Raw genomic sequence first — 13837 nt, forward strand, 5'->3', positions numbered from 1 at the left:
CGTGTCGAACGAGTGTATATAGTACATCCCCGGTATCCCCACCGATAGCCCAAAGGCCCTGCGCCGAGCAGCAGCCGTGGGGTCACCAAATAAATTATGTCAAACAGACCACAGTGGCTCGAGCCTGAGGAACTTGAACCTATTGCATGTCGAGTACGAAAGTGTCCACGATGCATGGTGGACGGTAGTAGGAACGTTCTGTAAAGTCAATTTTCACAGAGAGACCGTAGAGTCTGAATTCGCAGCAAAGAAACTCGTGGAATTGGTGTTTCTCGCGTTAGTTGTGAGAGAGGAACGAAGGTGTTGTGTTGTGAGTGTGTCGCTGACTCGTTTGTCGCTCCTGTGTGGATGTTTGCACCTGTGCGATTTTTTTTGGAAGAGTTATGCTGACGCTACAGCATCGGTTGTGAGTATATAAAAATTTTCATTTTAATTATTATTTCCATCGTTTAAGGCAACCACAAATTGACGTGGGATATATGAGAAAGGCGGGCAGTTACGATGCCACTGCTGGGACTTGTCCTATGAGATTATTTAAAAAGGCTTGAGTTCCGCAATCCAGTTTTGCCGTTGCAAACTCTTAGTTGGCTTCCAATATATGATAGCGATGAATTTTTAACATTTCAATTAATGGAGAGAATAGAGATATGATTTTCTTGGTCAAAGGCGAATTTGCGACACATCTCCGAGAAAATTCGGTGTTGATATGGAAACAGATCGATAAGTTACGAAATTTTTGTGATATACGTGATGTTTTGCTTTGAATTTCGAAATCATGTACCTATGAAACACTTTTTCTGGATTATTCTAGTATTTTTTGAAGAATTTAAATAAAGAATTACATGATATACTGATTAATGAAAATATATCTGTCATCTTGTCTAATTCTAGTATTACTACGTAAACAACTGTCGTTTAATTTAAAAAATCTGAAAAATTTTACATTATTTAATTTTATATTACCTATTTATCTATTTGAATTGTTCGTTATTGTATTATGATTCGCGTTAAAATATTCATTTGCTTTTACACTAAGTAGAATTTTGATAAAATTATCTTCAGTGTTGTCATAACCACATTATCATTCAAAATTGTATAAACATTCAAGAACGAGATATGCTTGTACTAGAAATATATTCTTTATCTATATTATCTCACCTAACACCAACACCATTATTTTCTGCAAAAGGTAAATGCCATGAGATACCATTGTACTGCAACAAAAACAAGTATAAGCTACAGTTATTATCAGTACTTGTACAAAGTACATAGAAATCATATCACAAAAAATTGTCTAGAATTGTCATAACCCACGTTACTCATTAAAAGAAATTCGATTTTGCAACAACTGATGTATAAGAGTCTCAAGATTGAGATTTTACAGCTTAATGGATATTCCCAAGAACGAAATACCATGTTCGTCTGCTTAACAGTAAACCTCAATAACAAGTTTAGTACAGCGAGACGAAATATCGTATAATATTATTAACTTTCGCAAGGAAGAATATCGCATCATTTTGTAACATTCTAGATTATTGAAATAAAATACCAGTATTGTCTATACTATACGACGAGCATTAGGCCCTTACACGCCGATTTCACATAGTGAGTCTCTTGGTTTGTTGTTATTTCACATTAATCATGTGTCACTCAGTAAGACTGCGAATTCATTATAATGATAAAAGCACTCCTCCAGGTTGTTCTCTTCTTGTTGACAAGAGATTCTCCCTTCCCATTGTCTTTCAGTATTTAACGTGACGAACTTCGTAGCCAGTTGTCACGAAATTGACAGGCGACAATCCAACTGCTCGTTTAATGATACATACCAAAGTGCGTATTACCGGGGCAAAGTAGACGGTATAATCGTTCGAACGTAAAAGCGGGATGGCAATATTCGCTAAGATCGTCGATGAAACGAGAATTTCAGAATATCATAATTTTATTCCGAATTATGACATCCTCAACGAAAACAGACTCGATCGATTTTTCTATTGCATAAGTAACGATCGCTTGCGTAATTTTACGCGATTTTACGCGATATTTGGAATACGTAAAAATATAGATAGAAAAGGTCAGGGTACGGCGTTTCGTAAAATCGAAAACGAGTTTGTTTGATATTTCTATAACTTACGATAATCACAGTATTCTAGTAGCAGAGTGTAGAGTAATTTAGAAAATAAACACCGACCAAATAAGACTAGCATAATTCAAATGCAGACGCGCGTCTATCGTTTGATATTAATACAAATTTATTTCTCGCGCTACAGATGGCGACACTATCTTCATCTTCATTACCAGCACAACGTCTATTATACTTATTGTCGTACGAGCGGTTAGGTATGCGCACATTTATTAAACGCCAGTTGAATTCAATCGCGCCCAATTAAACAATATCGTGACTTGTCGAAAGCTGCGTTTCTTATGTACTAGCAACATACAGCACGTGTTTTCTAATTAATCTGTAACCCATAGATAATAAATCCAGAACGCGACTGGCATGACAGCTCCCTAAGCGCGGCCATAGAAGATTGACATCGGAAGAATCCATTTGAGAGGAAGGTAATTAAAATCCTCAGCACGTAACTAGCCGTAAAGACAACACAGAACAACTCGACTTACGGTCCCACGCGGAAGTTCCGGTTACCGTTAGCGGTTAATACCATTGGAGCCTCTCTCGAATCACTCGTGAACCTTCGATTCGTCTATGTCGTCCCTCCCGCGGCATGAGACTTTACTAGACATACATAGAAGCTTATCCCGCTACAATACATCCCATTGTGCACTAGGATCGTTTCAACGAATCCTTTCAGTACTACAAACTCGCCGAAGGAACCGATGATAATGGTGTGGACTACATCAATAACCCAAGTATACTGTGCCATGATAAGCACGCAGAAAATCCCATCAGTCAGCTGTGATCGTACTTACATCTACATACGCGACGCGGTTCAGCTGTTTGTCTGGAATTATTTTAATTCCATGTCATTTGTGATTTAACTCCCCTAAGGTAACGGGTGGGGTGGGCGGAGTCGAATTGTATGAAAATTAGTATAAATACACGTTATTATTCTCAGGTACCGACATAACCAAGAAGACATACTTGCTTTCTACATTCCGGTTCAATATCCTGTCCGAATTCAAGTTACTTCGTCCGTAAATCGAAATGGCACACGTATCCAAGCACTGGAGTGTCCTGCGGTAAATTCTCCAGGCATGGTTAGTGACGAATGCCAATGGCGCTCACCACAAGAAACAGTAAAGGATTCGCGCAATCCATTAAAGAAGCTTTTTGCCTGCTACCTGAACTTTTACCCAAGGAACGTCATTTGAGAGCCCCTGGATTTTCTCAGATTTCAAACTAATGCGGCTCGGTAACGCTGCGTGGGTTGTTTCCTTGCTGGTCGCCCCTATCTAGCTTCCATTGCGTAGGTATATGCACGCACTTGGTCACGTGTGCGCGTACGTGACGTGTACGTATATTGACATGTATAAGGTTGTACCTGTATGACTACTGCTCATCTGGCAATACTCAAGTCCACTTCAATCAATACGGTGGCGTCCTCCGGATAAATTTGTTTCACTTGATACACAGGTAGGAGGGAGGACGGGTTTTGATTGTAGAAATTGTCTAAAGTAACGGAGTAATTTTTATTTTTCTAATAGGAAGCCTGAGTGGTTATAGTGTTGATAGATATTTTTTTTCAAGTGGCGTTGGACCTCATCGTCTGACCCTAACATCCATTATCAGCGAAGATACGAAGAGTCTCGACGTCTCTTAATATCGCGTGATAACAGCCAGATTGAAATATTTCAATCTCCAAGGGTTTCTAGCCGTGAAGGCGACGTTAGATTGGCTGTTAATTGAATGTACGGCTAACTTCACGTGACGCGTGCTCGTCTGACAAGACACCAGAGCACGGGGAGTGTTTCATTTGGATCACCCTATAGACGCTAACCGTGAACCATGTCAATTTTCTGAGCCGTGTCAAAGCTGGCGCAGTACCGGGACATTGTGAAACATCCTTTACGCGTGACGGATATTAGGATTTTCTATTTTTTAAATCCTTTTACGTCATTATGACACACAGGGTATATACGTGGTACGGTATTCTTCGTCCATCGACAATGCTACCGTCTCACTTCCATTTTGCAAGCATCAAGGTCATCGATACGTGGAAACGCGAAAATACAGGAGAACAAAGTTCTTGGGAGCACAATTGATGCATAATATATCAACTTGGGACTCAATGGTATCGCAAGTGAATAACGCCCACGCATAGTAGACCAGCCGTCAGTATACCTGTTCAAAGATCCAACAATCAGACACACGTGTCTGAGAATGAAAGAATGACACGTCGATCTACGTATCACAATTGTCTACTATTGTGTATCCGTATCCATACGTACATAGATACATGCCAGTTGCATGTACAGGACGTATAGAATATGTATTATGCATAACACGTAACGACATTGTAGTTCATATCCATATACAGTCCCACACGACTTATAAATAGCTATACGTTAGGTGTCTACGATAATGTCGCTCATTTCGTTTTCACCGAACTGCAGCCAGCTGCCAGTGGGCAACCTAATAGGGCAGCCTTGAAAACCCCTGTAGCTCGTGCGTGACGTGACGTCCTAGACGGCTTGGATAGACGTAGATAGCTTGGACCTTCTCTCCTATTGCCGCCGTTTTAACTTTAGCGTTTTACATTGATCCCCGTATACATTGAATCCTCAGACATTTTAACCTCTCAAAGTTTAAGTACCTCTAATTTTTTAAATCTTAGCACCTCTCAATTTTTAACTTCCCCTCGAGCTCTCCCACTGTGCTGCGATTTCCACCAATCAGGACCGCACTGCGCACACTGAAGCGCTTATTCATACACGCCTGTCTGCTGTGCGCAACGAAGTACACATGTGCAAATACGAAATGGGCGGAGTTTAGAGTTAGAGAAATCGAGAGTGGGGACTCAAGGCCAACTTAAAATTTGAGAGTTGGCACGGCCCCAACTGATTAAAAAATGAGGGGTTCCCCCTGTAGTAAGATAAGCCCGTACAAATAGTTGAAAAGACGAAGCGACCTGTAGTTTGGATAAGTTTCGTATGGAAAGCGGTGTATGTTTTTATATCCGTATACTAAAAGATAAAAAGACGTAAACCATCTTTTTATATTGCGTCAGCCGTCGCTCGATGAGAACAGACATACCAGGGAATTTCTGGCAATTTTTGATACGCCCTGTAGTCGAGGTGTAGCGTGACATAACACGGTATAATATCTAAAGTGGATACAATGCATATATATATATACACATAATAAAAGAACGCGTCCTTCCAGTTTACAGGGAATCATCGACCCTGTTGCAGACTCGTTTTCGTTCATTCGCGAGCTTCGCTCGATAATGTCGCGCAACGATTTCACCGATGAAACAGCCTGTACATCTGGGGTGCGAGAACTCCAACGCGTGAAAGCTTATATAAATGATAGCGTGTTCTTTTTGGCCAGAGAAATCGATCGTTTCCCCCGGTGAAACCAACCTCACCCACGCTGCTGGCTAGTCTACGGGAGATATTTGTAATTGAAAGGGCCTGTAGGTTGCACGAAGAAATAAACGTTGACTGTATACGCATACACCGTATATACGCATGGTGCAAAAGCAGAATCCATATCCTTTACTTAACAGAGAGTTGTCCGTTAGCTCTCGCTGTCGCTGTTCCGCCGAGCTTTTTTTTCCCGTTCAGTTTCTTCGATAAGCCCACACAAATATTTCTGTGGTCTCTCGCAACACGACACCTCTGTGCGTTCTATTTCTTGTGTCTATATAATTCTTTTTTCTACCTTCTTTTTTTTTCTTCCCTACGTGGTCACCATTGCCCACGCGGCGCAATCAATGTCCGATGGACGTCAAGAGAAATCCATTTGGATGATGAAGATAGTTCGGTATCCCGTATAAAAAGGTGGCCGATGATTACTTGATCCTGCGTTGAATAAAATACGAAAACAATGACATTTGCTATGGACCCTCTCGATTCTGTTAGCTTTCTTGGCAAACATCGCCCGTATCAGGAATTCTACGACTTACTTTCATATACCTATACGATATCGTATACGGCGAATAATTTTTTCGATCTTATAACCTCAACTATGATTTTGCCCACATTTAATAAATATTTAACGTCCCGGTTGCCACGCGTCGGACTTATTACGTGTGCTCAAATATATTCCTTGCTGATTATTATTTTCATGGCTGATGGAATTACTTTAACGATCCAACGAACAATCTCATTGTTTGTACTCAGACGCGTACGAACCTATCGACGTATATAATTTAACGGGTTATACTACCCCATTATACGCGCTCGACATTATTCGCTCGAGCGTATGAAAGCTATTTGACCGGACGTCAAAACGTATTCTATCCCGACGCAACAAATTTTCTGTCTGTGGTATACAGCAATTGCGTCACTGTACCGAGTCGGGATATCTATTTGTCTCCTGATACTTTCATGCGCGACGCTGTATATTTCAACGAATACGTACGTACGAGTAAACAAGGCAAAGCGCGGCCACCGTCCTGACGTCTTTGACAAATTTGACATGGATGCCATTGTATACAGGTTCGTATATATTTGATTCGTACAGTAAATAATTCAAATGATCGTAGGAACTCGCTTTACTCGGAATTCCACGGTCGTGCTGCAATGTATTTTTAAATGTACACCTCTACCTGCAGGCCGGATACGTGAGAGACATACGCGTCGTCAATGAATTACTTACTTCAGCTTGAAGTCGATACGTTGCTGGGATACGGCGAGACAGGCCGATGAGTATAACGGTCTCGCTGCTGGATATTAGACGCCCACGAAACGACAATTAGGAAACCCACGATATATAAAAAGAGTCCGAGTGGAGCATGATCCATCAAAATTATAAACTGTCCCTCGTTCGCTGCCGAGATAGATCCTCTGAAAAACTCTTGTATGTTAAATTCCATTAAAGAAATTGGTACGATCAATTTTAATCGTTTCTTCCACGATCCCTTCCATAGTATAAACCCTATCGCAGGCGAGATATCAAACTGTAGTGTGTATATACCTCTGTGCTTTATCCTGGCAAACTTCCTAAATAGGGATAGCCACTTTATCAGAAGCTCATTTCCTCCCTCGACGTCCAACTTAATTGCCCCAAGGATCCTTCGTCTTTCCGCGACATTCAATATCTTCGATTTTAATCGCATTCTATATACGTAAGGACACCCGTGGAGTCTTTTCAAGGGCGTATCAGCTTTTCGAAGGATGATTCGTAAAGGGGATTCTGTAAGTGTAATAAATTGATCGGTCAATCGAATCGAGAAAGAAAGCCAGACGTCATTCGCGCGAAGTTGGCTGCGGGTCAATAGTACGAGCAATTTCCACCAGGCGGCGGGGAACTAAATGAATAAATCGCACGAACTCCTGGGAAATCCGAGAGACCCCGTGAGCGACAGATTATTCTGTCGTAGTAACCGATGTCCCGCTGTGTGCCGATCAGCCTTCTGAATTCCTGGCTGACCATAACCTAACCTAACCTCAGTTAGTAACTCGCTGCCCGGATCGTTCCAGACCGCGAAGCATAGGTAACTTTCCTGTCGGGATAAATAATTGGTTCATTAAGGCTTCCCCCGTACTGGTTCATCCTGGCTGTTAGTCTAATTCGACGCGAGGCGTTTCATCCTGTAATAGAAAATATTCAGGTCAATTGTCACGCGCGCTACGAATTGTCCATCCTGTTAATATTAGCATTCAGCTGTGACAATAAATAAGGTGAGATGTCTCGTTGACCCTAAGACTTTCTGTCGTGTCGTTTGTTGAGAACGAAGGTTGGACTTTGATTTATTTTTTTATATTTTTCGTTCTTGAAACTTTATTATCGCCCACTCGTCGAGTGTCGCGATTTTAAATCTTTGCGATTTACGGCGAAATGGTCTTGTTGTACTGATAATTAACGTCATTCGACATTCTTTTATCAATCCTGAGTGGAGATGCGTTCTAATTAATAAACGCTGGCAATCCGATCAATCCCACGCTCGCTCGATATTTATATTCAAATGAATTCCAGGGTTTGATTATTCCCTGTGTACTGGCACCGTTAGCGCTGCCAAAGAGGGACGTAAAAAGCCAATAGAGTTCCTCGCTAGAACCGGGTCTTTGCACTCAGATCGAATTAATTGGCGATAGGATAAGAAGGGAGACTGTGACGAAGAAGTTGGGTTAGTTTACCTCGAAAAAGCAAATCGTACCGAACGGGCGCAGAGGGAGAGGGAACGATTCAGTTAGTCGTTAAATTCGATGAGAAAAACAAAAGTAGATGAAAGTGATGATTCAATCGATACGATCACGGATCTTCTGTGACGCTTCGATTATTTAATTCGAATAATTAAAAAAAAAATAGAATTTTCTATATGCCTATCAAAATGACTTTTTCATTTTACGCACAGCACTGCTCACAAGTGTATTCTATACCGTGATGGTTTGACCTGGCTCCCGTCTGTCCGTATTGAAATTCTTTTCCTATAAATATTTCATTCGCTCTATCGAGTGGATATTGCATGGATACTGGTACAAAAAGTCTCGGCTTCCTGTCTCCAAGAATAAACTCGGAAGCGTCCCCCTCCCTGATTGTTTGAAAGTTCAATCCGATAATTGAACCCAGCTAAAAGCACTATCTTTTCAATTCTCAGCATATACCTTGGATAAAATAATTTTTTTTTTTAGTCGAATAATGAATTCTACTACTCTCGACATATCCAACTGAATATTCCACTTTGTGTTATTCACGATGAGGAATATGCAAAGTCAGCCGAATCGAAACCGATCCAATTGAAATGGCGGGTTGTAACATGTATAATGCTTAAAAAAGAGACCACCCTAGCTATACACTTGACACGTAGCTTAGCTTAGCTGGAATTTGATGCTGGCTTCCGTAGCTCTTATAGTCATTCAGTTATTCGTACCGTCTATGCAAACGGGTCGGGAGTTACTTTGGTAATATAATGGTGAAGACCGACTGTCACTGGGAAGGTTCGTTTATTTAATGTTCTCATTCGTATATGTAGTATATGGTATACTTACGTGGATATGTACTTGCGTATGTATTTTTCTATATATGTGCTCTTAGGATGGATTGGACACGTAACTGCAAGAGAGAAGAGCATATGGATCCTCTTAGGAGTATGTTTATCGACCACATTGGGAATACTTGATATTATTATACTGACTTTCGGTTGGTATAGTATACTGTCCCTGGGTATCTTCGAGTGAACTTGTCATATTTTTTGTCTTGGTCATAGCCAACGGTTCGCGCTCTCTCGAGGCAGAAGGAATATTGAACGAATATGCTAGAGTCACGTCAGTGGTTGAAATTTCTTTAACGAATTGCGAACGATGAATTTATTCTTTATGAAAGCTAGAATTGTTTTCAATAACAGTTAATGATACTTTTTATTGTGAATTCGTTAAAAAATATTTTTTAAATTGATATACCATAAGACTTGGGTTGGTTTATTTTAATTGAATTTTTAATTTTGCACTTTTTCTATTGATTAGACAAAGATTTCATGTAAAATGATGACTGTGCAATTCACGTAAATATCGTTTGCCCTTCGTGCCTTTATTCCGTGAATACAAAATTCAGGGTCTCGTATTCTTGAAGATAGTTCAAATAGGAAACATACGGAGACAAGGCACAAGGTAGACTAATGCATTAGACTGTTTGAGTAATAAAAAATTACTTTTACCGTTAGGCACGTCCGTTTGTCAATGGATAAGATTAATGGGATTGACACGGGTCTCTTAAACGATTTTAAACTCGAAGAATGTCTTATCTTTGATTTTCCAAGAAAAAAAGTTACCGACGGACCAGTCGGTAATCGGTAACTTATCGACACGAAGCACGCGTCGATATGAGAAAGATACAAAAATCCGGACTGACGGTTGGACGTTAAAAAATTTTAATTGCAAAATTATTTTTAACATTTATACGTAATTCCAAAGTTTTCATATAACGCGCACACGGCACGACGCACCTCAACGGTTTTTCAGGACGTGGAATGAAGAGCAAGGGTTCGCCCTAATAAATATTAAAAACTCGCTAACTTTCGCCCGCGGCATTCTAACGAGGTTGTCTACCGTGCAATCGCATTTCCCGTTATGGTTAAGAGAAAACTCTTCTCCTTGTATCCTTCCTGCCTCTTTTTTTATCTCTCCACGTTTCATTGTTACTTTCAGGGAACAAACAATAGCACGGAAATGGGGCTGAGGCGTCGACGCAACAAATTATGGGGCGGATCGATGAAGTAATTATTTAAGGACATTAACGAGCAACGGGGGGAGGAAAAAATGATGACTGCCATGGCAAGGCTTCCCTGTAAGCAGACTTCACCTTCACAACAGCCAAGGGTCAACAATTTTGGCAACCGGGGTTACTGGGACATGCAGGCGCGACACCCTGCACCGCCCTACGTCAGGAACCATCATCGACACCACGTCGATCAAACAGGTACCCATAGCTGTCTGACATAACGCCAGGAGTATGATTTATTCGAATCCTCGAGCCCACCTTTTCTAACCCGACACGACTTTTGGGTCAATTAAGACGCTTATAAAGATCACGTTTTAACGAGTCGTCAAGCACTGGATACTCGAATATTCGTTAATTCTTAAACATTTCATAACGCGAATTTTCTCTCTCTAGTATGGAAAAACATAGTCGACAAAAATTCGCAGCAAAATATTACCGACCATTCCATTAGCTTTCTCACTCGTTCCCCTTCTTTTTTAAAATCCATGTTTGCTCTGTACCGTGTTTGAACCTTTTTTATCAAAGAAACGCCCTGCCACTCGGGAGAGACTGGCCATAGCCATCAATCATTTTCGTTCGTACGAGTGAGAGAGATAGAGAGAAAAGCACATGCCAGATGTTATCGTCTTGTCATTAACACTGCAACACAGATACACACCCACGAAACATTATATCCTTGCGCTGTTCACGCATATCCCCTCGTTTTACGTACGTGCATTCGTTTACACTGGATCGGACTCCGCATACATAAACAATGCGTTGTCGCCCTATGCGATTCTACGAAGTTCTCAGTCAGAAAGGCAGCAGTAATACGTGGGTATCGTAGGAACCTGAACTTCTGTTTATATAGCAATGTCGCTGCACTCTATTTTAACAGCTGTATTAATGAACGCAGAAGAACTACATACATATACAGCCAGCGTTTTCACTATTCCCTACGCGTTTCAGTATCTACTAGCACTCGCCTTCTTAGTTCCACGATACGACGCTAGATGTACACAGTAGACACGGCGTGTGTTACCGCGTTGCACAGGCCCTCTTTATATGCTCGAAGACAGGCCCTTAACAATGCTAGTTAGCTTGTACTTCGTCTTCTTCCTCCTGTTCCTTTTGGCACTGGCTTGTACTTGGTAACTGGACACTCGTGTCTCCCGTACGTGTTACGCAGCTTTCTTTCTACTTTCAAGTTAGGATCAATCCGAGTGATATTGTTATAAAGGTAATCTGTATACTTTGTGTCGCATACGGTAATGGGATACGTGTCTTCTTTGACATGTTCCTCTACTTTCTTATTGGCATCGCAGTCATGTATAGTTATTACCGAGATTATTTCTACCTTATAATCTCTGGAGCGCACGTGCTTCGACGCCATCGCACACGCTCAAGAGACTGCTACGGCTGCTTTAACGGAAGTTCACTGTTTGCCACGTACTTGATACTTAAGTATCGCTTAACCTCTTGTGCTCTTGCGCGTGTTCAGGAAAGAGAAAGAGTGCAGTGGAGCTGCTACAGGAGTCAAAGGCCTTTTACGTGAAGAGCGAGACCGTTCTGGATCGGAAGCAGGAGCTTAAGAATAGTGGGCATCTTCAGGTTTCTCAGCTTACTGCACCCGGGGCACCGCCAAGACTACTCAGGAAGTGTGGTAGTTCCGGACCATGCTCGTTGCAGCAGATATCACCGCAACTGACAACCCCGATAACGTCACCCTGTTGCTGGGCAAACTGTCACGAGCAGGACAGACGTGAGCATAACTGTTTTGATAAATACACACATCAAGTTGTCTTATCGGGATGACTAGCAAATAGGGTGATAGAGATTTACATTGGACAGTCTGTCATATTGGTGGTCTGATGTGTTTATCTTATCCTCTCAGCCGACGGTATCCTGAGTCCTCAACGAGCACTGCCACCGGCCCTACCTCCGAAGAGTCCGCGACTTGTTCCGGTTCCACAACGACGCACCATTTCCGGACCACCGAGCGGAACTGGGAGTGATCAGTTGCAAACGAAACTTAGGAGGCTTTTGAATACTGACAGCAAGGAAAATGTTTTTTTCCCGGATACTCCACCGCCGACGGCTCAGAATAACGGGGTTGGAAGAGAGGACAAGTTCAGATACTCACCCGGAAGTCTCTCTCCTGGCTGTAGAGACAATAACCATACACTGGTGAGCATCGCCGGAAGGACTGTTTGGTTCAGTTCAAAGCATTGCTAGAATTGGATAGTCTTTAGATGGGTTATATTTTATGGATACAAAGTCTTTTTTTGGAAGTTCAATTATTTTAAAATTATACATCCGGTACGTACAGGAGACTATTGTCCATGGTTGTACGTATGGCGAAGGTGTCTGATTTAAAGTGTTCACCGGATATAGGGGTACCGGAAATAGTACTTATATGTTCCGATACTTTGATATACGCTTGAGCGTTGACAATACTGTCATACATTATCACAGACACGCATTTAGAATACTTGATGAAGCGGACATAGAACTCTATGATACCATGGTGCAAGCTATCGCCTAGTTGCTGGAATGAGTATCACTGGAGGTAAAGTTACACTGATAGATCTCTTTTGAGAAGAATTTTTTTTTGTTTTTACTACGCAAACGTTTTACGGTTAACTTAATTAATGTCATACATAAAGTCCAAACTCGTTCCCGTACATCGTACCGGAGACACTTTTATACGTTCGAATCGTTCGCATCTAATTTTGTGATGTGTTAAATTTTCGTAGCACTGCGCGCCTTCGGATATCCGCTTCAAATTTGGGAGAAGTCATTCGCATTCTCATTCGTCTGGAAGATCAGGCAAAAAATCCAGCAACTCATCACCAGCCGAAACTGTATGTCACAAGTCCCTGCCAGATCTTCACACGAGCACTCGACGTAGGTCATCGTTGTCACCACGTGCGTCATCAAAGTCATCGTCGAAACAGCCGACGTCTGGTCATCATCAATCGATGAATAATTGTCCGGATTGCGAAACGAGCTCTGACTATTCCGAGCACAGTTTCAAACGAGATTCCATATGTTATCGAAGGTAGATATTTTTCGGTCTTTATGCTTTCACGTAAATTATTACCTAGGAAATTCCTATTGGAATTGAGGAACCGGATGTACCAATTCCAACTACGTGCTAACATTATCATTGATTTTGTCCGTGGCCGTAATTGAGGACGATTCACTTGTGAATGCTCAGACGATTCTAAATTCAAAGTGATGCTTGTAAAAATTCATTCGCGTCCTGGGTTACAGTTCTAGACACATAAGAAGATCCTTAGGCTCGGGTGGCGGTGATGCCAGCAGCGTCTTATCTTCTGGTGGCAGAACTCAAAAATCGTCGGGATCCAGTAAACTGAGTCACGGGGCAACAGCTAGGGATTCCGGTGGCTCATCCGGACACTGCACGCATCGTAGTGAACCGCCCCCAAGGATACAAGTGCGTATAATCATTTGTCAGCCTCTCTAAAATTTTCCTAGAAACGAGTTTCTTGA

The 13837-nt window shown here is 41.6% G+C and overlaps 1 protein-coding gene across 3 annotated transcripts in view; it reads left to right on the top strand.

Annotated features, from left to right (window-relative positions):
• The window catches only part of LOC107270328, a 24143-nt gene continuing 10306 nt past the window's right edge, over positions 1-13837 (top strand). Inside the window, exons 1-7 of one of the 3 annotated variants that reach the window (XM_025087709.1) lie at positions 2-406; positions 2473-2559; positions 10270-10540; positions 11823-12083; positions 12216-12508; positions 13078-13382; positions 13598-13781. In XM_025087709.1, the coding sequence (XP_024943477.1) occupies positions 10381-10540; positions 11823-12083; positions 12216-12508; positions 13078-13382; positions 13598-13781 (1203 nt within the window). In that variant the 5' untranslated portion in view covers positions 2-406; positions 2473-2559; positions 10270-10380. Of the gene's footprint in view, positions 407-2472; positions 2560-10269; positions 10541-11822; positions 12084-12215; positions 12509-13077; positions 13383-13597; positions 13782-13837 lie in introns of all 3 variants that reach the window. The other 2 variants (XM_015745256.2, XM_015745255.2) reach the window with 2 other exon arrangements.

Source organism: Cephus cinctus, unplaced genomic scaffold, assembly GCF_000341935.2.
Source record: "Cephus cinctus unplaced genomic scaffold, Ccin1 Ccin1_scaffold0727, whole genome shotgun sequence".
Lineage (NCBI taxonomy): Eukaryota > Metazoa > Arthropoda > Insecta > Hymenoptera > Cephidae > Cephus > Cephus cinctus.